At 44.9% G+C, this 27207-nt stretch overlaps 1 protein-coding gene across 1 annotated transcript; it reads left to right on the top strand.

The window, feature by feature from the left end:
* The first annotated feature begins 993 nt into the window (after positions 1–993).
* On the top strand, positions 994–25556 carry LOC111236171 (neurogenic locus notch homolog protein 1-like). Its single transcript, XM_022764821.1, has 34 exons — positions 994–1233; positions 2562–2643; positions 10181–10443; positions 10547–10885; positions 11910–12032; positions 12153–12386; positions 12476–12631; positions 12751–12936; positions 13115–13228; positions 13850–13963; positions 14074–14307; positions 14408–14518; positions 15754–15946; positions 16069–16214; positions 16317–16430; positions 17013–17132; positions 17248–17400; positions 17495–17723; positions 17843–18044; positions 18157–18310; positions 18435–18619; positions 18916–19048; positions 19165–19422; positions 19526–19638; positions 19766–20337; positions 20448–20888; positions 21006–21151; positions 21281–21494; positions 21609–21693; positions 21808–21970; positions 22116–22414; positions 22526–22673; positions 22779–22876; positions 22996–25556. The coding sequence occupies exons 1-34, from the start codon at positions 1176–1178 to the stop codon at positions 24256–24258; spliced, it is 7443 nt and encodes a 2480-aa protein (XP_022620542.1). The 5' UTR covers positions 994–1175; the 3' UTR covers positions 24259–25556.
* Positions 25557–27207: the final 1651 nt, after the last annotated feature.

The raw sequence follows: 27207 nt of genomic DNA, 5'->3' as shown, positions 1-27207 counted from the left end.
AACTGTAACAGGAACTGAAATGTATCTTTATTTCATGAAATCAAGACTTTATGGTTTGGTGCCAAGAACATCGAGTTTCATTCATATATGAAGAGTGGGCTTCTCAGAACAGAAACACAAGTGTGAAGTGACACTATTGACTGGCCACTGTGGTTGTAGATTCTGACTTTACAGTGAATATAATGTTCTAGTTGTGGAAGAACTATTCAGATCTGTTAATCAAGTAAAAGTAGCAATACAATAATGTAAAAATAAACCATGAAAAGTTAAAGTCCTGCATTCAAAATCATATTAAAGTAAGTATTATTAGCTAAATGTAGCTGTTATGCAGCTGAAGGGCTGCTGTCAGTGTCACATTATTATATTATTTTGATTATCGTTACTGATTCATAAAAGAGAAAGAACAGTCTTCATCTTGTGGTCAGTAATGGTTGAGTCAATTCCAACTACTTTATAGAAAGTTGGATAGTTAAATCAGTAAAAACTGATCATATTTCAAGTTGATCATATGTTTTGGATGTACCTAGTACCTTAAGCTATAAAATGAATGTAGTATAAAATGAAAATACCTCAGGTAAAGTATAAATATCTCTAGATTGTGGTTAAGTACAGTACTTGCATAAATGTACTTGGTTACTTTCAGTGGTGGAGGAAGTATCAAGATCCTTTAAAGGAAAAGTTAGTAAAGGTAGTACTACCATAATGTAATAATACACAGAGAAAGTGTTATAAGTAAAACTACACAAGTAAGCCTATAATTAGAAAAAAATGTACTGTTAGTATCAAAAGTAAAATACTTTTACTAGACCCTATATTGGACATAGGAGGGGAATGAGTGTGTGTTACTATTGCAGCATGAGAAGAGAGAGACAGCTTTTATCTGGCCGGGGGGGGGGGGGGGGGGGCGGAGGGGAGGAGGAGGAGAAGAGTGGGAGGAACTTGTAGAGTTGCCTCTAGATTTCATTGAGAACTCGGAAAGCACCAGGTTAACATCTATGAACTGATTCCTCTTGATGACTGGAGACCTTTTTCTGTCTTTCTCTCCTCTCTCCGCTGGATTTACCTTTCCTTACAAGGGATACTTATTTCAAGTCAACATCTGGAGTACACCAAACTGTGGATCTATGAGAACCCTACGTGGGATTCAGCGACATTTGTGAAGTTGAAGAGGAGGAATGTATCGTTTCTTTGTGAGACTAACATTTCTGATTCCTGCAATCGTCATCTCACAAGGTAAGACGTCTCAAGATGTTTTGTTGCAGAGAATTGCAGTGCAGGCTGCAGAGCAGCACTGAGGAGGGTCAGGAATCGAAACTCTATCAGTTGAAAATCACTCCTCGCAGAAGTTAGTGAAAGCTCAGTGAATGGATAATAACTGTGTCATTTGATCAGTACTGGGTTTTTTGTCAGAGCCGTGTAAGTGCGAGCATAATATGTGACACTAATGAATTCCAGTGAATCCCTTTGAAAGTTTTATTGACTTATTTTAAGAGCTTTTCTTGGTCGTGGGAATGAATTCACTTCAAGTGCAGGAGCCAAGAGCTGCGGTGCGCTTGTCTGCTGACTTCCCAGAGCTCGCTTGTGAAAGTTAACTGTTTATTTTGTCTGCACAGGCAGACCAGTCATAGGCCTACTAGTGTAATCTACCGTATACTTTTAATGCAACAATTCATTATCAAAAACTTATTATGAGGAGTTGAACTCGTATTTAACTGCTTGTAGTTGAAGTTCACTGTTTATTCGTGTAACCTGGTTTTATTTAACTGTAGAAAAATGCATTGAGGTCTTGTTAAATGTCCTCTTTTTAAGAACCGGTTTTAAATAACATGGGAGATAATGGAAGTTGGTGCGTGTGTTGGGGCCGGGGGACGCTGGGGGGTGGAGGGAAGGGGTGCTGCATGCGGACATAGCCAGGACAATGTACTGATATGAATGAGGAATGTAAAGCTGCAAGGTTTCCTGTCTCTGCTTCAAGGTGAGTTTGCTTTCAGTGTGCCATCACACGTTAGNGGGGGGGTGGGTGGAGGACACCTTTTGTCTCCATGTGTGGGAGAGTGTTGTGAGCGCCGGGTGGAGGGTGGGGGGATGGAGGAGGTGCTGTTATTCCCGTCTGCCGGTAAACAATGCCCGAGGAGAGTGTTTTATGGCTCGTGCTGGACTCTGATTTCTATTGTTCCGCATCTGAGCCCCGCAGCTGCTGCGCTTTCCCCCGCAAAAAAAAAAAGCGTGCGCTTCCAAAAAGCCACGCACCACACGCTCCGTGCCTCACCGGCGACAGGCTTCCCAATATCCCCCACGGACAACGGTGTAACAAATCAATTAAAAGATCAGGATGTGCAAGCGCGCGCGTGCATTAAATATTAAATGGCTGTGAATAAAGTTGTATAAAAAATCTCACTGATGAATAATTTCCCGCTAATAATTTCAACTCTGCCTAATCCTTGTTAATCCCACTAGCTCCTGTAACAGTATAGATCTCAAATACACCACCCTGGTATGTGTGTATGTCATGTTCATGTTGGGTAACAGATGTGTTTTAATGTTTTTCATGCACTCAACAGGTCTAAAATGCTCCCTACCCACTGAATCATGCCTGAATGGAGGAAGATGTGAAGCCACCTCTAATGGAAATGGAGAATGCAAGTAAGTAAAAAAGCAGCAACAGGTGAAGCCTCAGATGTTGCAGTGCACACCACCACAAAGCATTAACATTTTCTCTTGTGTCATTTGTTGAGGTGTTTTAGAATTTGTGCTGTTTTATCGGCGCAGTGTAGTGTAGTGTAATTTTGGTACTTGAAAGGGCTTTTTGGTTGTAAAGAAAAGGGGCCACATATTCCCCCTTTTCATTCCAGCCTTTGAGCGGGCCCTGTGCCCGGCAACCAGAGGAGACCCTTGAGTTTCCCCTGGGCTGGTGTGCTCCTGTGCCCCTTCAGGAGCCACATCGCTCTGTGAGGCTGCACACATTCCCTCAAAAAGAAAAGGGTTTAAGAAGTGAAGAAATTAAAGGAGAGTGCAATTCCAGGGTGCTGCAGAGGTGAAAGAGGGATATCTGGACAAAAGCCCCCCCCCCTCCATCAGTAGGCCCGTTAATGAATGCAAGACCCCTTCGCCAGCAAAGTGAGAGGACGCGTCCAGTCTTAAATCTTGTTTTTCTGCTCTTTCATGAGCGACAGCTGGGGCTCGCCTGCCGCCCGTCACCCATTGTCCTGCAGTCAGAATAATGCTGTGTGACTAATCTGAGTGGGGCTTCCCATCATGCCACAGCCACCCCAAACACCACAACACACACCAAACCCTGCCACAACCCCCACTAACCTTCAAAATCCCCCTCCTGCTTTCTGAATGGATACACCGCCCCCTTTCCATCCCAACTCCAACATCCCCTCCCCACACACACACACACACGCACACACACACCTTACCGGCTTGTGATCTTCACTAGAAAGCCAGATGGCTGTGAAATGTAATTGGATTGGATGTCGAGAGAGTGAGATTAATTGGAATAAAGTACAGAAATTTGAAGGCAAACAAGTGGGAACAGACAGAGAGGCAGATTGTGGGCTGTTTGTTTAGGCTGTGGACTGTTGTTAGTAGTTTGTGGGTGAGACACTTAATACGCTGACATGCTCTTTAGCTGACCTGCATCTTAGTCTGTGAGTTTGATGATTCAGTTCTGAATATATTTTTTTTGTACAAGATGACAGAAGATAGAGTGATGAGAGGATGTCAGTTTTGGGGTTTTCCTCATAGTCATAAGGAGACGATTACTAATGCTAATACTTTTTTTAAAATATTGTATGATTTCCACTTGTAGTATGATTTTTATCTACCTGTAAAGAAGCTCAAGGGTGGCCTGGTTTACCCTCAGGGCATGTGGTCATGGCAGGCGCTTCTCTAGGTCTGCTGGGACAAGGGGGAATTATTGAATAGCCCATGTTACTAGCCCAGGGCCACAAATTTACAATATCTAATCTGCACAGACACACACACACACACACACACACACACACACACACACGCGCGCGCGTGCAGACCTCCGCACGTGTGCACAGAGAAACTCTCCCTCCACCCTCCTCCTCCACAAAGCTGTTATTGTGGTCCCCATCTCTGCCCGGTCCAATTAAAAACAGACAGGATAAGAGCATCACTTCATCCACCCGCACTCTCTCTTCCTCCTTGCTTTTCCTCTCATTAATCATTCATCCCTGCTGAGCCAAGCAGCCCCCAGTCACGGGGGTGCACTGGGAGATTCAGCGTCAGTGCTCTGGGGTCAGAGTGTAGCGTCTCTATGGGTGTGTGGCTAAGGGGGGGGTTCCAATAATGGCCCAACTTGTGGTTTTTTATCATCATTATTTGAATTTTGTGCCAGACATTGACTGGCAAATTCCTTTTGATTGTGTGTTGATGACATGGTTGGAAAGTCCGCCGAGGGAAACTGATCTCTGACACAGTGGTTGAAAGAAGAAGAGGCTGGCACTGTGACGACCGAGTCAAGGCAATGCTCAACATTCAGGCGGATTGAGTTAAAAACCCGGTCAAAGGTTTAAATGCTAAAATGCTTCAAACCCACACATGCAACTCCAGCAGTGACTCATGTCTAGTGTTGTGGTTTTCGCTGCAGAGTATAAGCATATGGTGACACAGATTTGAGTGGTAGGATAGAATTAAATCCTCTTTTATCACAGTTCCCATGAGTGTGAGAATAGAGAGTGAAATCACATGGTGGCATAGAGAACAAGGTTAGGCTTGGTGCTAACTGTGGTAATCACATCTTTCAAGGGTTTACTGGGATTATACCTGTGTTGGGACAAAATTGATATTCCATTTCCCTATCCTGCAGAGAGGATGTTTTCTGTCCTTCCTGGATGTAAAAATAGCCTCCTTTAATTTGACATTTTTCATGACGTATATCCCTAAAATGGCTTGTGTCCTGTTTATTGTATTGTCACTGTTGTGTAATTACCTTTCTGAGTTTGACTGGGCTCAGCTTTTGTATAGGAGTTCTCTTGATAGATGTATCTGCCTACAAAGGCAGAAAACAATGACAACAGGAAAGACTAAGGTTTTAAATTTTCTGGCTGCCCGGCATAAGACATCTTCTAACTTTCCATCCACCTTTTGCTGATACACTGAAATTCGTATAACACATTTATTTATAAATCAGTACTTATAAATGTGATTTAAAAGTAACTTAACCACAGCAAAGAGCTAAAAGCTGAGATGGGAGTCACTGCTACTTAGCTAAGCTAGGCTAGTTAGTCATTAGCATAAGTTGAGGTGTTTTCATTCTCAGTTACTGAATTTAACTACGGCCTCATTTATGTGTGATTACTAACTAAATTACTGGGATCTTTGTTCATAAAAACAGATATTTCAGTTACAGGAAACAGCTTGGCAGAGTAAAGCTGTCTTTAGCCATGGCTAGCCGTGGCAATCTCACTAGATACCTTTAACTGGATTTAGCTCTCTTGCTAAGCTGTGTAATTAACTGTTTGTGTTGTATATTTAGCTACCCTGTGTTCTGTGGTAACTGCTAAGTTTAATTTTCTTTGAAATTGTATGCTTAAATGATATAACAATTTTTGTGGTATTTTGGTCTTAATTCAGTTTTGATGTAATCAACTTTGGCTTTGTAGGAGAGCAGAGGGAACAAAAGAGAATGTATTTAACCATCCAGCGTGTGCAAAATCACATTCACTCCACAGATTAATTCATTACAGGGGGAGGTTACAGTCAGGGGAAAGTCTCTCCTCTAGACATAAAAGTGTGCTTCAGCTTGTGGTGGTACTTGACACACGGAAACAAAAACAAGCCACTGTAATGGGGAAGCACTCGGTCTGAAAATAAGAGGTTATCTGAAGGTCTGAAGCTTCCTGTTTCCCATGGAGCTAGTCATCTTTTCATAGGCCACTTAAAAACATGTAAGGGCACAGCGTTGTTTGAGTCAAATTTAGTTTCCATTTGTGAGACAGTAACGAGGGCATGGCAAGGTTAAAGGTTGTTGCCCTCAACCCCTCCCTTTGCATGGCTGACTGACTCTTGATGCTGCTTTGCTGAAATAGACACTGTTTTGGTCTGAGGTGACTGTTAATAATAAACGTGGAAAACATCTCAACTGTCTTGCTACATGTCTCAAATACTACAAGAAGTCTGACAGAAATAGACGCGTGAAAGAAAATTGACTGAAAGTCTGCTGTGGTTGGTGTGATCAGACCTCTCTGACCTTGCACAGAGCTGCCTGGTGTTGCATATTGATGATAAAATGTCTCACCCATAAAGACTGTCTAGAGCGAGACCAGTACCACTAAAGAGATGTTCCACTCTCCCTTAAGGAATGCTGCTCTTCATTTGTCCTCCTATAGGATTACCGGGCAGGTCTCTGTTAAAGCTCAGCTCCATGTGGGCTTAAGTGTTTCAGATCATACAAGTGCATGACTGGGTCAAGTGTGCCTGCTGGTGTTAGAGCTTAAACCCCAAATAAAAGCCTAAGGCTGCCACTCCCCTGGTTGGGCCCATTCCCCAGATGCCAAGGCCCCTCTGATACAGCAGTGAATGAAGTTGGTGGGACACTATGGGAAATATGTCCAATCTCATTTACCCCAAATAGAATCAAATTCAGTCAATTTTATATTGATTTTGAGTTTCAATCTAAAGAACTTTAGGGTAACTTTAAGAAAATACTCAAGACACAGACTATTACTTCCCCACATTTAGCGTTGACATGGCCTCAGAATAACACATTGACAGTGATCAGAATCCTGGGAGTCTGGAGATCCTCAGAGCGGGATGATCAAAGCTGAGCTGTCAGAGCACAGAGATAAGAGGCTATTTGACTCTAGTGGACGCTGAAAGTTCACATGCATCAGTAAAGGCTGACAAACACCAATTCTTTTGGCAGGTTAGAGTCAAACTACAAGGCACCTAGCAAGGGAGTAAATGGGTTAAATACTCACATGTGTGTGTGCGCATGAGAATGTTTCTTTATCTGTATTTTAAGTCAGTTACCCCACATTACCCTCAATGTTTGCCATATTACAAATTGGTATTTCTGCCAAGAGAGGCAAAAAAAGTACCCTAATAATGGTTGCAGATCAGTTTCATACTCAGGATGTTGTGGTTATATATTATGCATGCACCTGAGTCAAGGACTCCAGGCTAGAGGTACGTTTAGCAGATTTGTTGTCACTGATAAGCATCGTAAGAAGTGGAGTGGCAGGCAGGTGTTTTTCCTTGTTGGACTGTGAGGTGGGGCGTCTCCACGGTGTTGGGAGAGTAACTGAAATTAACCTGACATGAGTAGAACAAAGTGTATCACTCAATCACACACAGGCACTGTGGGTAGTTACGACGCTGCTGTTTGTTATCTAGTATTTTGTGCATGAAAGTGACCTTGCAGTCATTAGTCAACAGGTGCTCAGTCCCTGTCAGTGTGAGTGATCCTCATAAATCTTCCCACTTCACCCATTGTAGAGAGTGAGACAGGAAATAGCTTAATTACCGTCAAAATGATCTTGTTATGACGGTATTTTTAATGATGCGTGTTACGTGTGGAAACTATTCATGTTCACGTTATTTCATGTGGTTTCATTCGCTTTACACTTTGTTTCAGTTTCAGAGCGTTGTTTAAAGGCGGTGGCTTGGTGAACTTTATAAGACTTTACTCTGTTTGAGTAAACATGAGATTTGAAATTCATACTTTATAGTTTCCCATTGACTTCCTGTGTGTGTTTCAGTTTAATGATTTTATTGGAATTGGCTGTTTTCTGGATTTTATATGGTTAGAAGAGAGGAGATGATTTTACAGGAGAACTCTTAATAACAAAGAAGTCACCAGATTGAATGTATAATGATATGATGAATGTATGATGATATGTATAGCTATTATACATTCTTTTGTTTCCGGTGTTGCTCCCCTACTGCAGTATTAAACTCAGTGTTCCCAGTAAAGTGCAGATCATTCATTGTGGTGGGAGTTCAGGTCGTTCCAGGCCCAGTACATTTCTCATTTCCTCTAACAATACTTTGCTGTTCTGTTCTCAGTCTTACCAACAGATGTGGACCCCAGAGGTCAAACCTTGGCTAATTATTAGACACATCCAAGGGGACATTAGCAAACTAGACAAAATGATTGAAGAGGGTAGGACAGAAACAAATGGCCACTCAATGAGAACAAGGAGGAAGTGAGAGTTGAGGGAGAGTGCGAAAAGAAAATATGGTGACGTGTAATACTCTCTTAAAGAACATTAAAGGAAACAACAAGAGTATAAAGCTGATACTCACAGACATGGTTACTGTACACCGCCCTCAGTCATTTACATAACATTTTCCTCAGCGGTGGCATTTCCACCACACAGTGGGGCTGGTTTTGTGTCTGAGGATAAAGTCACCCCTAGAGTGGCAGATGGTAGATCAGGCCCAGCGGGGTGAGAGGAGAGAGGGGAGAGAAGGCAAAGAGGCCATCCCACAGTCACAAAAGTGTTTGGGGTCAGAGGTCGGGGAAGCATCTGCTCCGGCCTGAGGGGACATTGCATCGCTGGGAGAGACCTGTTGCCGTGGTGTGTGCTGCTGAGCTTTTCAGCATGTGGGTGGATCTTTATCTCAGACTAGACTGACTTCAGGACAAAGAGGATCTATTACAGTTAGTTAGCATGGGGTGACACACACACGAGTGCACACACCACACACACACACACACACACACACACACACACACACACACACACAAACACACCATTAGCAACGTCTCAGTTTCATTATGCCATTATTCACAAAATGATTATCCCGTGTGTTTTCATGGTAGAGCGAAACAGGGAAACTTCAAAGTCACCCCAAAAGCTTTTACGATCTCCTGCCAATTGCAACTGTCTGGGCTCCTTGTGGGGACATGTGACTGTTAAAAACTCCCTGATTTGGTCTCACCTAACTAAGTCAACAGGGGAATTTTCAGCAGTCCTGTGTGACAAAAGGGAAACGCTGTAAAAAGCAAACTGCAGGGAGCTGTAAAAAGTCCACACAGGAGAGAAATGAGAAAACAGGGCAATGAAAAGCTGAGTGTGAGTTGAAGTAGAAACAGAGAGAAGACTAGAGGGACAGAAGAGTCAGTGCTGTGTATTGAAAAAAGGAAATTGGAAGAGGAACAGGTAAGGAAGAGAGGAATTAAGAATGAGTGTGGTGGTTGAGAGGGGGGGTTGAAGAGACAGAAGTTGCAACAGCTGACTTCACATGGGTTCTTTATGTCCCTGGAGGAGAGGTTGGCTTGTCAGCACCCCCATCTGACAAGGGGACAGAGGGGAAGGAGGGAGCGAGGGAGGGGGGATGGATAAGGGGAGAGGAGGAGAAAGGAGGAGGGGGGAGGAGGAGGAGTCCTGTCCAACAGCTGCCTTCATTAACATGCGCACCTGCTCCCTGTGGAGATACTAGGAGGCCAACAGATGCCCTTCCTTGCACATAAACACTCATGCTCATATGCACAACTACACACACTCACACAAGCCCCAATTCAAACATAAACACTCTTTTTTCTGCTGACTTAAAATGCTCCTACACGTGACAGATAGGACTTTACCCGTGTGTACAAGCTGCATATCAAATAATGTGAAGTGGAATCCTGCTGATTTCTCTCTTTTTTTGGGGAAGGATTAATTTTTAGTTTCACATCATCATCTTTGACCAGCTTTTGTCCTGTGTTTCTAAATCTTCACTTCTCATAATCAGCCGCTTTCAGCTATGTGACTGTAGCAGCATCTGCCCTTAGTTTGGATGGGAGGGAAGCACCCAGGGGCTTAGGGTCTGAATGCAGTGCTTCATATAGGACATCCAGAGCCGGCACAGTCCCTTTGATCTCTACGATCATTCAGGATGAGTGCGGACAGCGTGGGGGCGAAAGGTAGATGGGAACGGGCTGTTAACGGCTAGACTATTTTGTGGTGTCTGTTGTCCCAGCAGAATGTGTTTTCAAGGTTCTGAGGGAGTCTAATCCAGAGAGACACACTAGAACAACATGCTGTCCCTGTCCTACTGCAGTGGGACTTTGCTGGGCGGGAAATTTTTAGTCCCCCTCTCCCCTTCCACCCCCTCCCCTTATTCCCCTTTTGTTTAGATAATTGTTCCCATGATTTAAACCAAAGAAGATCTTAGTTCTCTAATCATAACCGCTTCCCCTCTCACTCTCTACTCCCAGGTGTCCCAGTGACTACGTAGGCAGTCGGTGCCAGTACCCAAGCCCCTGCAGCCCTTCACCCTGCCGCAACGGTGGTGAATGCCGCCCTGTTTCCCATGGCAACACGTTTGATTTCCGCTGCGTGTGCCGCCTGGGTTTCACCGACCGGCTGTGCCTGACCCCCACCAACCACGCCTGCATGAGCTCCCCCTGTCGCAATGGAGGAACCTGTGATCTCATTACCCTGACTGCCTACCGCTGCCGCTGCCCACCTGGGTGGTCAGGTATGCAGCTCAAACTTTATTACCTCAATATGCTTTTTTTGTACTCTCATTTTACTGTGAACCATAATTACTAACAACTCTCTTTCGCTGTTTTTTTTTCAAGGCAAAACATGCCAGCTTGCCAACCCATGTGCTTCCAACCCATGTGCAAACGGTGGCCAGTGCTCAGCCTTTGATTCCACCTACATCTGCACCTGCCCACCTGCTTTTCACGGTCAAACCTGCAAACAAGACATCAACGAGTGTGCTCAGACTCCCTCTCCCTGTCTCAACGGCGGCGTGTGCGTGAACGAGGTGGGCTCATACCACTGCCGCTGTCCGCAGGAGTATACCGGCCAACACTGCGAGACCACCTACATGCCATGCAGTCCTTCACCATGCCAGAATGGAGGCACTTGCGTGCAGAAGGGAGACACCACCTATGACTGTAGCTGCCTGCCAGGTATCACACAAACATACATCTACATATTAATAAGCAGAACAATAGTAGTTAACTTTTTCTTCTGTTGACATATGGAGTTGTATCTGGCACACACACTTTTGTTTTCCTATTACATCAGTTGACCTATAAACCAGTCTGTTGCTGTAGTGAAATCTGATTGGGTGGAATGAGTATCCCCCCCCCTCTCTCTCTCTGCCAGCCTCCACTGGCAGGATGTAGTCATACAGACGTTTCCTTCTGATAACCACCAACAAGCCCCACACAGCACCAGGAGCCACACATACAGATTAACGTATAGATAGACACACCCTATTCATGAGGTCAAACAAACACAAAAGCATCTTGTTTTTCAGCTAAAAACAGCCAGCCTGTTTGGTGTCTTTATTGTGTTGGCACCCATACCCGTTGCAGTGTTGTGTATAACCTTGGCTAATCTTGCATAGGTTGTGGTTACTGCTGTTAAAAGTCAGGAGAGCAGCTGTGGACAAACCACCTCATACCAAGCACAGTTGTACTTCCCTGAAAGGTTCAATATGTGATCTTTATTCTAAGCTTTCGGCTGGCTGTGTTATTGTGCGATTTTGCGCTTATGACCGGCACAGAGCAAGTTGTTTAGATATGCAGATGAATGAGGGATGTTGTGGGCTTGTGTGTTAAAGTTTAACCCATGCTGTGTGTCTCTCGCGGGTGTCCGTGTTGGAATGCGTTTAGATAGCGAAGCTGCACAGGCACCTGCCGAGCTGCTGGTTGATAGTTAATCAGACTATCGTGGCTGTAAAACACCCACTCGAGCCTTTGATGTCTGAGGAGCAGCAAGCTGGACTGTCATCTACAGGGCGTTAAAACAATCTGCCACGAGGATATAGAGACCTTATCTTTCACTTAGGTGCACAGTGATAACAAGAGGAAGAAAAGAGTCTTGATTATTAACTAAAAGCAAAAAGGTTGCCAGATCTTTTCCTATGTCTTTGTGACACACCAATTTTTTTTACATCTTGTCTCTTTGTCTCTCTTTGTTCACCAGGCTTCACAGGTCAGCACTGTGAGCATAACATCGATGACTGTCCAGGTCACAACTGCCAGAATGGTGGTGTGTGTGTAGATGGTGTGAACACCTATAACTGCCAGTGTCCACCTCATTACACAGGTGACTTTTTTTTCTCCATCTAACTTTAAATTTTAATCAGAAACTTACACAGAAAACATTTATAAATGTCCCACTGGGAAACTGTGTTTATGCCTCTATTTCTTTCTAAACATTTTTCAGGTCAGTACTGCACAGAAAATGTGGACGAGTGTGAGTTGATGCCCAATGCGTGCCAGAATGGTGGAACCTGCCATGACACTCACGGCAGCTATCACTGCGTCTGCGTCAATGGGTGGACAGGCGACGACTGCAGCGAGAACATCGACGACTGCGCCAGTGCTGCTTGTTACCACGGTGCGACCTGCCACGACCGCGTAGCTTCCTTCTTCTGCGAGTGTCCTCACGGTCGCACAGGTACAACATCTCCAGATCATGATCTCACTGAAGTGAAAGTATTGTAATGATACAGTTTGGTGAAAACATGTATTTTGTGGGACTCGCAGGTTTGCTGTGCCACCTGGATGACGCCTGTATCAGCAACCCGTGTCAAAAGGGCTCCAACTGTGACACCAACCCAGTCAATGGCAAGGCAATCTGCACCTGCCCCCCAGGTTACACTGGGTCAGCCTGCAACCTGGACATTGATGAGTGCTCCCTCGGTAAGTAACAAAGGCGACTGTCTTTCTCTCCTCTGGTTTGGTTTAGAAATGCAGTCCTTTATAGTTATTATGCATAAATGACTACATAAGTGAGACGTCTTGTATCTTCAATGCTTTAGGTGCCAACCCTTGCGAACATGGTGGTCGCTGCCTCAACACCAAAGGCTCTTTCCAGTGTAAGTGTCTTCAAGGATATGAAGGTCCTCGCTGTGAAATGGACGTCAATGAATGCATGTCTAATCCTTGCCACAATGATGCCACCTGTCTGGACCAGATCGGAGGGTTCCACTGCATCTGTATGCCAGGTAGGAACATTTGCTGATACCACAGGGAGAAGAAAAGGGGTTTCCACTGTTACTGTGAATGTAAACATCATTATACCTTTTGTTTTCTAAGCTTTTTTGGAGCATTATTAAACACTTGGACATTGACTAGGTCTCAGAAAAAGAAACATGATTTGACTAATCACTGGACAAATTTCAGGATATGAGGGTGTGTTCTGCCACATCAACACCGATGAGTGTGCCAGCCAACCATGTCTCAACAATGGCAAGTGCATCGACAAGATCAACTCCTTCCACTGCGAGTGCCCCAAAGGTGAGAACATATCAGGGAATGGGGAGAATGATGGAGTAAAAGAAATAGGTTCTTCGATCCTTCGGGTCTCTTTTAACCTCTTTTTTCCGCAGACAATGGGAGCAGTGAAGAGGTTATAAAAGAGTGGATCATTAACGTATCTGTCAATGAGTAGAGTGTGCATGGTTCTCAGAATGGATGTAAATGATTTACCTCTTCTATTAGTGTCACAGAAGGGTTTTCGGGTGAGCAGGACAGAGCATATCAGATTGCAAAAACATTAGCATATTTCGCGGGCATGAGAGTTTGTATTAGAGCTTAGCGCCAAAATTGGGGGGCACGGATTGGTTAATACCCAGTAAGCTGGAGGCCATTGTGTTGTGGTTTGAAAGAACACTGCACAGTAAGAGCTGAGGAGTGGAGGTGGGGGGTGGGGTGGTGGAGGAAGGAATGTTGTGGTATGGTTCGTTAGGACCTTCAGTGTCCTCTATACCTACGTACACATGCAAATTAGTTTTTCTCTTCTCCATTTTCACATTTTGCATACTTTAGCCATCATATACGGAACATGACGAGCTACATTAGTTTTGGTAATTTCACACATTTGAAACATAATCTGATGAATTTTCAATCCACATCCAGGTTTCTCGGGGAGTCTGTGTCAGGTGGACATTGATGAATGTGCCAGCACCCCCTGCAAGAATGGAGCAAAGTGTACAGATGGTCCCAACAAGTACACCTGTGAATGTGCTGAAGGTAAACCAAACTATTGTTTTGGGGGGGTTTTTTGTGCAAATTTCATCTTGTGAGTTTTTCTAGTTTCTCTCCAAATGAGCTTCACCATTATTCTCTCTCTTCTCATCCAGGTTACACAGGGCAGCACTGTGAGACCGACATCAATGAATGCTACTCTGACCCCTGCCACTACGGCATCTGTAAGGATGGCCTGGCTTCCTTCACTTGCTACTGCCACCCTGGCTATACCGGCCGACTGTGTGAGACCAACATCAACGAGTGTCTGAGCCAGCCCTGCAAGAACGGTGGTACTTGCCAGGACAGGGAGAACACATATATCTGTTCCTGCCCCAAAGGCACTACAGGTGAGACTAGAGACATCCACATTCAACTATGACAAGCTCTTCCAGTTAAAGTGTTTGGATTCTACTCATATTTTTTGCTCACTTGTGCTCCAATCCACAGGTTTCAACTGTGAGGTAAACCTGGACGACTGCAAGAGCAAACCCTGCGACTACGGCAGATGCATTGACAAAATCAACGGCTACGAGTGTGCGTGTGAGCCGGGCTACACAGGTGAGCGCTAGGTGGAGTTTACAGGTGCAGTGGGATGGTCCACTGAGCTTTGGGAGGGGCAGGTACGACAGGTGGCTGGTGGGTCCACTCCTGCAGAACAATGGTGTCAGATTTCCTGTGTGTGATGGGGGGGGGGTAAGAGAGAAAGGAACAGTCTCCAACCTGATCCACACACAAACACACACACACAAAGCGCTAACTTTTCCAACCATTTGAAAAGAGTGTGACGCTGAGCCTGGAAAGGGTCTGTAAGGTGATACTTTAAAAGGAAAAGAGCATGGCCTTTAATCACACATGTGATGTTTAGTAGTGTTCAACTGACAAATCCCACTCATAACTCAGATTCAAGTGTTTTCACCTCATTTACTGTGGCACTCAACTACCTGTGATGTACTAGCATATAAAACTTTAGTGACAAAGTCTTATCCCAGCGAGTGGACCACTCTTGTCTTCCTCCCTCTCATGGCCCAACAGAGCCGGTTCTGACTGGTAGTGGCTGTGTCATTATGCTGAAAGGGGGGCAGGGAGGAACAAGTGTGTGTGCGCAGGCTGCTCTGCATCCCTCCTCCCGTTCATCTTTTTGTGCTTATGGGGTGAGTGTGGAGGGCACGGCGGGACTGAGACACAGAGGGACAGAGGACTATTGTAACTGAAGATCAGGCAGTTGGGCCCTCCCTTCCTGATTGATGAAGAACAGAAGAGGAGGGAGCTGAGTGGGGGATCAGAGGGGGGTTTAATTGTTACTCGGCCGTGTGTGAAATGGGTCTGGCCTTCTGTCCCTGTAAACAGCTCTGGGTGAGGTTACTTCTCCCTGGACAGGGGGGTGGTGTGTGTGTATGAATAGGGTGAGTAGGGACAGCCCCCCCCCACCCCCCTCTCCTGGCAGCACCTCCCCCTCTCAGATCCAGCTGAAACCTTCCTTCTGCCTATTCAACTGGGCCCCATTCAATCAATGAAGGAGAGGCAAAAGGGCCTCCAGGGGCCGCCAGGCTAGGCACACATTGGAGCTGCTACAGCTTCTGCCTGTGAGTCTTTAGTGTTAGCTCTCTCTATTGTCCAAAAGCCACACAATGCACCTCAGCTAGCAGCTTATAAAGGCTCAAACAATACCACAACAGAAAGTGGTGTCCATCTGTGGGGCTTTCAAAATGGCCAGTGTAGATATTTATAAGTTCATGTCTTTCAAAAAGAAAATTTGCTACATTGTCCTAAATTCATACCTCACCGTCTTTCAGGAGCAATGTGTAACATCAACATCGATGAGTGTGCCATCAACCCCTGTCACAATGGGGGCACATGCGTCGATGGCATCAACAGCTTCACTTGCCTGTGCCCAGAGGGGTACAACGACGCCACCTGTTTGTCTCAGGTGGACGAGTGTGGCAGCAACCCCTGCATCCATGGCCGATGCCAGGACCTCATCAATGGGTGAGCACAGATCCCATGTTAGGATGAGTGTGCAGCAAAAAAGTGGTCCAAATAGCACTCACACAAACAAAACAAACAAACAAACAAACATCACTGACCTGTCTTTTCATTTTTCATTAAAGTTACAAATGTACCTGTGACTCTGGATGGAGCGGGCCAAACTGTGACATCAATAACAACGAGTGCGAGTCCAACCCGTGCATGAACGGGGGAACGTGCAAGGACATGACAAGCGGTTACCACTGCACATGCAGAGCCGGCTTCACTGGTCAGTTGTAACTCTTGCAACCTCTCATCACTACCCTTCTTTCTCTTCTTTCTTTGTGGCCTATGTCTAACACAAGTGCGACCTCTAATCCTGCCCCTGTAGGACCTAACTGCCAAACTAACATCAACGAGTGTGCCTCCAACCCCTGCCTCAACCAGGGCACCTGCATCGATGATGTGGCTGGATACAAGTGCAACTGTTTGCTGCCCTACACTGGTATGACACGTAGCTGCTTTTCTTTCTTATTTTTTTTTTTTACTTATTTTTATCTTAGTTATCTGCTGACTCAGCTGTTAGCACAGGTCTCAAAATGTAAAGGCACTTTCCACACAGAGGGATTATCCTATCCTGTGTTGTTTTAGAAAACATCAGCCAGTGGCCACTAACGGGGATGTCTGTTTTTGGCGTCTCTGTGTGGAAAGTTTTGTTTGTCTGCTTTGAAAGGATAACAGAGTGTGTGTGTTTTGGAATAACATGCCACAGTGGCTAATACAAGCCAGAGTACTGGAGCCAGCTCCAAGCCCTATTCCCACTTCCGCCCTGTCCTGTTTCCTGTCTGCGATCACACAATAGCAGGAAACAGGAAGGCCCTTCCTGTTTGGCGAAGTCATCATGGAAATGGATAAGGAAGTGGGACGGAAACTGGGATTTAGAAATGAAACTTTTACGGGGGTTTAGAGACATAGGGAAATTTAATATTTTATGTCTTTGTTGTTGTTAGAAAGTCTAAGGGTGAAGCAGTTTCTCTATATTACCAGTGCAATGCAAACATGGATGTTGTCTTCTCTCTGCCACCAGGTGAAAACTGTGAGACCCTGCTGGCCCCCTGCAGCCCCAGACCCTGTAAAAATGGTGGCGTATGTAAGGAGTCTGAAGACTACCAGAGCTTCTCCTGCATCTGCCCTGAAGGATGGCAAGGTATCCATCCATCCATTTCTGTTCATCATCTGTTACATGTCCTGTCCGCTTATCTGTCCATCCACTGGATGGTGACATTAATTTTTATTGAGCCATCTTTTTTCTTTATCTCAAGGTCAAACATGTGAGATTGATATCAACGAATGTGTGAAGAGCCCATGCCGCAATGGTGCTATTTGCATTAACACTATGGGTGGCTACCAGTGCAAGTGCCAGCCAGGTTACTCTGGCCAGAAGTGTGAGACAGACATTGATGACTGCAAACCAAGTAAGGAACAGATTCGCACATTTGCAAGTTCCCATTGTGTTGACAGCTTAAAAGCAGGAAACGGTAAACTTATATCCTTTTTTCTGTCTTTCAGATCCCTGCAGTAATGGTGGTCTGTGCCACGATGGCATCAACAGTTTCACATGTACCTGTCTGCCTGGGTTTCGTGGTGGCAGATGTGAGCAGGACATAAACGAGTGTGAGAGTAACCCATGTAGAAATGGAGCCAACTGCACGGATTGTGTCAACAGCTACACCTGCACCTGTCCACCTGGCTTCAGTGGCATCAACTGTGAGATCAACACCAACGACTGCACTGACAGGTAGCTCACCTTGTCCAAATACTGTCTGTAGTTAGTTTACTGTCAAAACTTTGCTGAATAATCAGCCCAAAGTTATTATAGTAATGCTTTAACATTTTTATTTTCTTGTGTTTCTGCAGCTCTTGCTTCAATGGTGGCACTTGCGTGGATGGAATCAATGCATTCACCTGCCTGTGCCTCCCCGGCTTCACTGGCAGCTACTGCCAGTACGACATCAACGAGTGTGACTCCAAGCCCTGCCTCAATGGAGGAACTTGTCTTGACAGTTATGGGACGTACAAGTGCACCTGTCCTCATGGCTATACAGGAGTCAACTGTCAGGTATTGAAAAGTCACCTTTTGTCAGGATAACCATGTGGGGATTTGTGTTGGTTTCATGCATTGCCTCCAGTTATAGTTTGTAAAATATTTTCTCTCCTCGTTTCCCTGTTAGAATCTTGTGCGCTGGTGTGACTCTTTCCCCTGTAAAAATGGAGGTTCCTGCTGGCAGCAGGGAGCCTCTTATACTTGCCAGTGCCAGACTGGATGGACTGGCCTCTATTGTGACATCCCCAGTGTGTCCTGCGAGGTAGCAGCCAAACAGCAAGGTACGGTAGCCAGCGGAAACTTACTTGCCATCATATGATATAATCAATTTTCATTACATCTGTTGAACCTGCAAGTCCTGTGAGTGATTTGTACATCGTGTAACTCTGTCCTTGTCGATTTCAGGTGTGGAGGTGAGCCACCTGTGCAGGAACTCAGGCCAGTGCCTGGATGCTGGAAACACACATTACTGCCGCTGCCAGGCTGGCTACACTGGGAGTTACTGCCAGGAGCAAGTAGATGAGTGCTCACCCAATCCCTGCCAGAATGGAGCCACCTGTACTGATTATCTGGGAGGCTACAGTTGTGAGGTAAGGAATATAGGAATGAAAAATTTAATTGTATAGTAAGTGTTGGATTGTCTTAATATAATAAAATCTGTTTCAGTTGGTTTAAGAGGTGGATAAGGATAATCAACTCATGTTCACATTTATCATTTTCCCGATACACATACACTGTAGCTATACAGATCAGAAGGCACTTTATTTCTAACATTAGTTTCTCTGTTTTGATTTGCTTGTATCTTCTCGTGGTTAATGCTCGTTAAGACTATTTAAATTAATTGAAATTAATTCTAACTATAGTGATATTTTTCTTTTTCTCTCAGTGTGTCCCCGGCTACCATGGTGTAAACTGCTCCAAAGAGATCAATGAATGTCAATCTCAGCCCTGTCAGAATGGAGGCACCTGCATCGACCTCATCAACACGTACAAGTGCTCCTGTCCCAGAGGAACACAGGGTAGATACCTGCATAGCACATTCACATGCACTCAATGGCAAAAAAATAAACAAATAGATGATCACAGAAGATGAGGGTATGGATTTTTCCTCACCTGACATTTCTATCTCCCATAGGTGTCCACTGTGAGATAAATTTGGATGACTGCAACCCCTCCAGTGACCCACTGACCAACGAGCCCAAGTGCTTCAACAATGGCAAGTGTGTGGACCGCGTTGGAGGCTACCAATGTGTGTGCCCACCGGGTTACGTAGGCGAGCGCTGTGAAGGTGATGTCAACGAATGTTTGTCAGACCCCTGTGACCCCAGAGGGTCCTACAACTGCATTCAGCTCACCAACAGCTACCGCTGCGAATGCCGCACTGGATATACAGGTACTGATCTTCTAGTGGCACATAACAAGAATGCAGTATGCCCGTGTGCGATGTCTAAATATTCATGCGTGTACCTGATATACATTTGGCCTCTGTTCTCCAGGTCAGCGCTGTGATAGAGTGTTTGATGGCTGCAAAGGAAGACCCTGCAGAAATGGAGGGACGTGTGCTGTTGCCAGTAACACACCTCATGGTTTCATCTGCAAATGCCCTCCCGTGAGTACAGCTATAAGATCTACTGAGACCAGTTCCTCTTGCAAAATGCTTTTACTATCCTTTTTTCCCCCTAAAGTATGAGTATGAGTGCAATGATCATAACCTATGTCCATTTCTGTCCCTTTAGGGCTTCACTGGCTCTTCTTGTGAGTATGATTCTCGCTCCTGTGGGAGTCTGAATTGCAGGAACGGAGGTACGTGTGTGTCAGGCCACCTAGGCCCACGCTGCCTGTGTCCGCCAACCTTCACTGGACCTGAGTGCCAGACCCCCACCGACAGCCTCTGCATCTCCAACCCCTGCTACAACGGAGGAACGTGCCAGATCACTCCAGACGCGCCTTTCTTCCAGTGCAGCTGCCCCAGCAATTTCAACGGCCTGCTGTGTCACATCCTGGACTATTCCTTTGTCGGAGGTTTTGGACGAGACATCACGCCGCCTCCGGAAGTGGAGGTGAGCTGTGAGATTCCTCAGTGTGACGAGTGGGCGGGCAACCACATCTGTGATTCGCTGTGCAACAACCATGCTTGTGGTTGGGATGGAGGAGACTGCTCGCTGAATTTTGATGATCCGTGGCAAAACTGCTCTGCTGCCCTGCAGTGCTGGCGATACTTCAACGATGGGAAGTGTGATGGCCAGTGCAACAGCCCTGGATGCCTTTATGATGGTTTTGATTGCCAAGGACAGGAAGGACAATGCAAGTAAGTATAGAAAATAGATGAAGAGATGCATATTTTAGAAATCTTTGTCATAGATTTGTGTTCTTGCAGAAATTTCAGAATACTAACCTCATCTTATTCTTTCTTTTCAGCCCACTGTATGACCAGTACTGTAAAGACCACTACGCCGACGGTCACTGTGACCAGGGCTGCAACAATGCAGAATGTGAATGGGACGGTCTGGACTGTGCCAACAACATGCCAGAGAAGCTAGCAGACGGGCACTTAGTTCTGGTGGTCCATATTTCCCCAGAACAACTTAAGAATCGTTCTTCTACCTTCCTCAGAGAGCTCAGCAGCGTCCTCCACACCAACGTCGTGTTCCGTCGTGATGCCAAAGGAGAACCAATGATCTTTCCTTACTACGGCAATGAGCAGGACCTGGTTAAGCATAACGTGCTGAAGCGCTCTGCAGATGGCTGGCCCGAGTGGGCTTCGATGCCAGCCAATGTTTTGGGTCAGGTGAAGGAGCGTGTGTCTGCCATGGTCAGCCAACGGAAACGCAGAGAGCTGGATCCTGTGCAGGTCAAAGGGTGGGTATCACAAAATAAACACAAAATATCTAACATTTTGAGCAATAAAATTACATGTATATGGATTACAGGAGAGCTTAGATGAATGTTAACATTTCCACCCATTTTTACTTGTAGGTCTGTGGTGTACCTGGAAATTGACAACCGTCAGTGCTACCAGCAGTCTACTGAGTGTTTCCAGAGCGCGACAGATGTTGCTGCATTCCTTGGAGCACTGGCCACCAGTGGGAATCTCAATGTGCCCTATATTGAAGCTGTCACAAGTATGTTACTTAACCTCAGACCTTTTACTTATATAGATAGATAAACATATATATAATCAATGTGTTACATTAAAAGTAGTGACCAAGTTGAAATCCTAAGTAACACACAGTGACTTTCTATCTTTCCAGGTGTGAGACCAACTCCCTCCTCTTCAGAGCTCTACCCCATGTATGTTGTATTCTTGGGCTTGGCTGCTTTGGGTTTCATCTGCCTGGGTGTTTTGGTGTCTCGTAAGCGGCGACGAGAGCATGGCCAGCTCTGGTTCCCAGAGGGATTCAAAGTGTCAGAGCCCAGCAAAAAGAAACGCAGAGAGCCGCTGGGAGAGGATTCTGTTGGGCTGAAGTATGTAGACTTTGAAAGTGAAACATAAAGTCTAGCAGCGGACTGTATCATGTAGTCTTGTGTATTTGATGTCACGTACAGTATGCGGTCTAACCTGCTTCCTCTTTTCAACAGGCCTATGAAAAACTCAGACATCAATCTTATGGATGACAATCAAAATGAATGGGGTGATGAGGATCCAGACTGCAGGCGCTTCAGGGTAAGATGAGCAATTTGATACGAGTCTCTTCTTGTCTGAATAAACTATATTTTACCAAACTGTCTGTTCACTACCTACTGATGCTGACATTGTGATGATTGGTATGTCTTTCAGTTTGAGGAGCAGGCCATGTTGGATTTGAGTGACCACACTGACCATAGGAAATGGACACAGCAGCACCTGGACGCAGCCGACCTACGTATTCCATCCATTGCTCCTACGCCTCCTCAGGGAGAGATAGAGAATGACTGCATGGATGTCAATGTCAGGGGACCAGGTGTGTACACTTACAATAATTATTGGATGTCAGATGCTTTTTACAGAATGATCTATCATTGTGTATCAAGAAAACTGATCTACTGTGAACAACAACAGACACATGCTTGGGGAACTCATTATAATCCTCGCCCTTCCTCTTTCAGATGGTTTCACCCCCCTGATGATCGCCTCCTGCAGCGGCGGAGGACTGGAGACTGGTAACAGTGAAGAGGAAGAAGATCCCTCAGCAGAAATCATCTCTGACTTCATTTACCAGGGCGCCAACCTCCACAACCAGACTGACCGCACGGGTGAGACTGCCCTCCACCTGGCTGCTCGGTACGCCCGCTCAGATGCTGCCAAACGCCTCCTGGAGTCCAGCGCCGATGCCAACGTTCAAGACAACATGGGCCGCACTCCGCTTCACGCCGCTGTGGCAGCAGATGCACAGGGAGTGTTCCAGGTAACCACTTCCTCTACAGAAGTCTCACATCTCTTCAGGCCTTGATTTGTTTTGATAAAGTTTGTCCAGCAGCTTGAAAGCACTTAACTAAACAAGTCTATATTCATGCAGATTTTGATCCGAAACCGCGCCACTGATCTTGACGCCCGCATGCATGACGGAACAACGCCGCTGATTCTGGCTGCCCGATTGGCGGTTGAGGGAATGGTGGAAGAGCTTATCAACTGCCACGCCGATGCTAACGCCACAGATGATTCTGGTAGCTAACGTTTTATCAACCTCTCATCTCCACAGTCAATAAAGATCCCTCAGTGTGTTGAGGTGTTATGATAATCAACCCTCTCCATTTTCACTCTCTCTGCAGGTAAGTCTGCTCTTCACTGGGCCGCGGCTGTAAACAATGTAGAGGCTGCCATGGTGCTGCTGAAAAATGGTGCCAACAAAGACATGCAAGACAACAAGGTATGTGACGTGATGTGACTGTGAAGGAGTTATGTGATATATATTTAGACATTCACATCCACAGTAGTATACTTTGTGTATTACCTGTTTCTTACCTGTTTTTTGGTTTGTTTTTTTAGGAAGAGACACCACTCTTCCTTGCAGCCCGTGAAGGCAGCTACGAGACAGCCAAGGTTCTTCTGGAGCACTTCGCCAATCGTGAGATCACTGACCATCTCGACCAGCTGCCCAGAGATATCGCCCAGGAACGCATGCATCACGACATTGTCCGCCTCCTGGATGAGTACAATGTGGTCAGGAGTCCTGGGCTTCACAGCGCCCCCTTAAGCACCTCCAGCCTCTCTCCACCTCTCTGCTCACCCAATGACTACCTTAGCAACCTCAAGCCCACTCTTTCTGCCAAGAAGGTTCGCAAAATTAGCTCTGGGGGAAAAGGAGGGAAGGATGGAGGCAAAGATAATAGAATGAAGAAGAAAAAGTCTCTGGATGGGAAGAGCAATTTGTTGGACACATCAGCTGTCCTTTCCCCGGTTGATTCCCTCGAGTCACCACATGGCTACCTGTCTGATGTGGCCTCTCCTCCCATGACGTCACCTTTCCAGCAGTCCCCACCTATGTCTCTAAATCACCTACAAGGCAATGGTGACTCCCATATGGGCCAGATGAGCATGGGTAAGGATATGGGCTGTATGTCTTTCGACCCTAACCCACCCCGTCTCTCTCACCTGCCTGTGTCCAGCCCCAGTAGTCAGGGCACATCATCCATAGGTGGAAGCAGAGGAGGCCAATGTGACTGGGTCTCCAGGATGCACCCAGGTGTAGGCCAGCAGGGAAGTTTCACGCAAGCGCCACCTATTTCCCACAACATGATGGGCCCTCTGCACGGCGTCAGCACTGCCACTCTGTCTCAGATCATGGGCTACCAGAATCTGCAGACAAGCCACCTCAGCTCGCCCGCGCACATGATGCAGCAGGCTCATTCTCGGCAGCTCCAGCACCAGAACTCCAACTCCACCACAGCTGGTCAGTCCCTCAACCAGAGCTTCGCTAACGTCGAGCTGAACGGCTCCGACATGCAGCAAAACAACAGCTCGGGCCGCTCTATGCCCATCCACACTGTGATGCCGCAGGAGACGCAGATCCTCGGCACCCAGTTTCTCACCCCTCCCTCCCAGCACAGCTACTCTGGCCCCATGGACAACACACCTAACCACCAGCTACAGGTCCCCGACCACCCATTTCTAACTCCCTCCCCCGGCTCCCCCGACCAGTGGTCCAGCTCATCCCCACATTCCAACATGTCTGATTGGTCAGAAGGCATCTCCAGCCCGCCTACAAGTATCCATTCACAGATGAATCTGATCCCAGACCAATTTAAGTAGAGACTTGTTAAATTGACAGAACTCTGTAGTCGTAAAAAAATATCTAAAAACAAAGTTCATACAGAAAGAGAGTGACAAACCTGTCTCAAGACTGAAGATGCTCCTTTTTAAATATCAGTTTTTATACTAACGATAAGAACCGTTTTAGTAATTTTGTATTTATTTATGTGCTTTTCTTGACCTGAAATATAAAGAAGATGCTTTTATATTTATGCTTTTTTTATTTCTTTGTTTTGTTATGTATGGGGAGATTAGAAAACTGTTTTAAAGGAGTGTATATCAGAAAAAAGACTCCTAGATGTGTACACTGGCTATTTATTTGTGTCTTGTGTTGCTATATTCACTGGATTTATTTTAATCTTTTGGTGCATTGGTCTTCACAAATTTTATTTTTGGGATTCGCATCGCATTATGTTTGTACAGTTTTCTTTCTCAACTTTTATAGATTATTTTTTAAAAATTTCAGTATTAATTAATTATATTTTAACCTCTTTTGTCTTTTTAAGTGACACAGGTTTTGTTACTGAACTACATTTCACTAAGTCTTATCACTGAGTTAGATTATGATCAGATATATATATATATATACAGTGTCACCTTTCATGATGTTGCTTACTACACTGTCCTCTTTTGGCAAAATGTAAGTGAGCAACAGAGATACTTTGGAGATTTGGGACCTTTAAGCACAGAACAAACATCTCTTATGTGTTGAGAGATGCTTTTCAAAATGAATGGAAAATGCATCTAAATCAACCTGAGCCTATTTTTCTTGAATAACAGTCTGGGTAGGTGCTGAGTAATTGGTTTGTGATCATTTATGATGCAAGGACTGTTTCTTTATTTCATAATGTTTCTCAAATCAGTGATTATGGTTACCATGTTTAACCTGTTAAGTGTTAAATTGCAGACCTGTTGTAGAAAGTTGAAATGTTACATTCGCCACACTTTAAAATAGTGCCAGTGTGATTTTTGTTTTTCCTAAGAAAAGCAATGTATTTGTGAGATTTCTTGTAAAAAAAAAAAAAAAAAAAAATGTCTTCATGGTGGAGAACATTGTTTGTGAAAGAAATGGGGACCTTTGTTTGTGTGTTTAATGACATCACCTGCACTTTGTAAAAGAGTGTGGTTTAAGGTGTCTAAATGTCATGTTTTATAAACTAATCCAGAGATAAAGATGTTTAAGAAAAGATGTAATTCAAAATCAATGTTCATGCAAAGTTGTAGTTTGCAAAGTATTTCCTGATTAAAAATGTTTTGTAAAAATTGTCTTGATTCAATAAAAAGCTGCTGTCAAGCTTTAAAAATACATTCCTTTCTTGATTTCATTTTCTTTTCTGAAATATGTGATTGACAGTATGGCCATCTTATCTGTAGTTCCTTAAATTCAATACATCTATATATTCCCATCTCCACAGGAGCTGGTGTCTGTCGCCCTCTAGTGGCAGTACACTGATAATACCACAGTGAAAATTGGGACCTGGGAAGAAGACGACATCACTGCTGTTGCTGAAAATCATTTCTGTTTATTTCAGTTCAAATTATAGAGTTGAATAATGTGTGGATGCCACCATAAAAACAGTTTATCAGAGAAGCAATTTATGTTATGCTTTTGCAAAGATAATTTATCCGCTATAGTAAATATTTAATGGTCGTTATGATGCGTGTCAGATCTTTGGAAAAAGATGCAAGAAGTAGCTAGTTTAGACTGATCTGGAAAAGAAGAAATTCTTGAATTGAATTAAGTTTATCACATTTATCCACACTAAATAGAATTGTTAAGGTCACCTAGAATAGCTACTGTGTTTAATGTGTCTGTCCAGGGTTGCTTTGGTATCTATGGATTACAGCCATGAAATGTGTGGGGTCTTGACTTCAGTATGAAAAACCTATTTGTACACGGTTGAAATTTCATTTTTAACTGCTTTAAATCTTGAGGTACTATAATGTACTTGTGTAATATTACACACTTTTATAGGAGTGTATATAACATGGACCAATGTTAAATACTACGGCATTATCAGTACATTTTGCTTATTAAACCTCCCCACTTTAACTTAGGTAGCATTTCAGTGCAGGTGCTTTTACCTTAGGATCTGAATACTCCCTCTGCCAGTGGTTGCACTATGGGAAATGTAGTATCTATCCAGGGACTTTGGAGCCACATTAAGGACTAATAGTCAGGGTATCTTTCCCTCTGCTGCTTTGATTTTGATCATTCTTTATTCTTAAATCGGTGTTGAGTCCCCCAACTAACTTTAACTGGCGTATCCCTTTAAGCACAGTTGCAGCATCATGCACAGCCAGTCACGTCAACGCCAGTCCTCTCTCTGCGCATGCATGCAGCGCCCTCAAGCAGGTGAACACGTGTATTGCAGCGCAGCTCATTGAAGATAACCCCCCGTCCCCATAGAGACAGGCTCCTACAACAGGGCTGCCCGTTAAACCTGCCAGTCCTTTCTCAAGAGGCGATGTCAGCCTCAGTATTAAACACCCGGCTTTTGGATATTGATAATTTCCTCGAAAACGGTCTTCCGGATGGTTGCCAGTCAGATTTTTTATTATTGGATTAACGACCATCAGCCGCCAGCCGCAGCTTTATCCTGAGAGGCCGGAGATTTGTGTCGCTGGGCAGGGAGGAGTCCTGTGTTATTTCACCGTCAGCTGAAGGCAGGCCAGTATGTCGGTGTTTTAACAGCATTCATCTCGAAGCTGCGGAGGGGACTCAATGCGCTCTTAGAGGTGAGTCTTTGTTTTGTTATTGTTAATTTCGAGATGTTTGCGCGCAGTTTAGCGAGCTAACCTTTAATACATTGAACTCAACGGTGCTATAGGTTAATGTTAGGTCATTCATTGGTCACCATATCCAGCGTCGACGGGACCAAGCTAGAAAATACCTAACAGCAGCTAACAAAGATGCTAATTATTCTCCATTATTAAGCTAATAAACCT

The sequence above is a fragment of the Seriola dumerili genome, unplaced genomic scaffold (assembly GCF_002260705.1).
Source record: "Seriola dumerili isolate Sdu_G_001 unplaced genomic scaffold, Sdu_1.0 BDQW01000590.1, whole genome shotgun sequence".
Lineage (NCBI taxonomy): Eukaryota > Metazoa > Chordata > Actinopteri > Carangiformes > Carangidae > Seriola > Seriola dumerili.
This window is presented reverse-complemented; position numbering and strand designations above follow the sequence as displayed.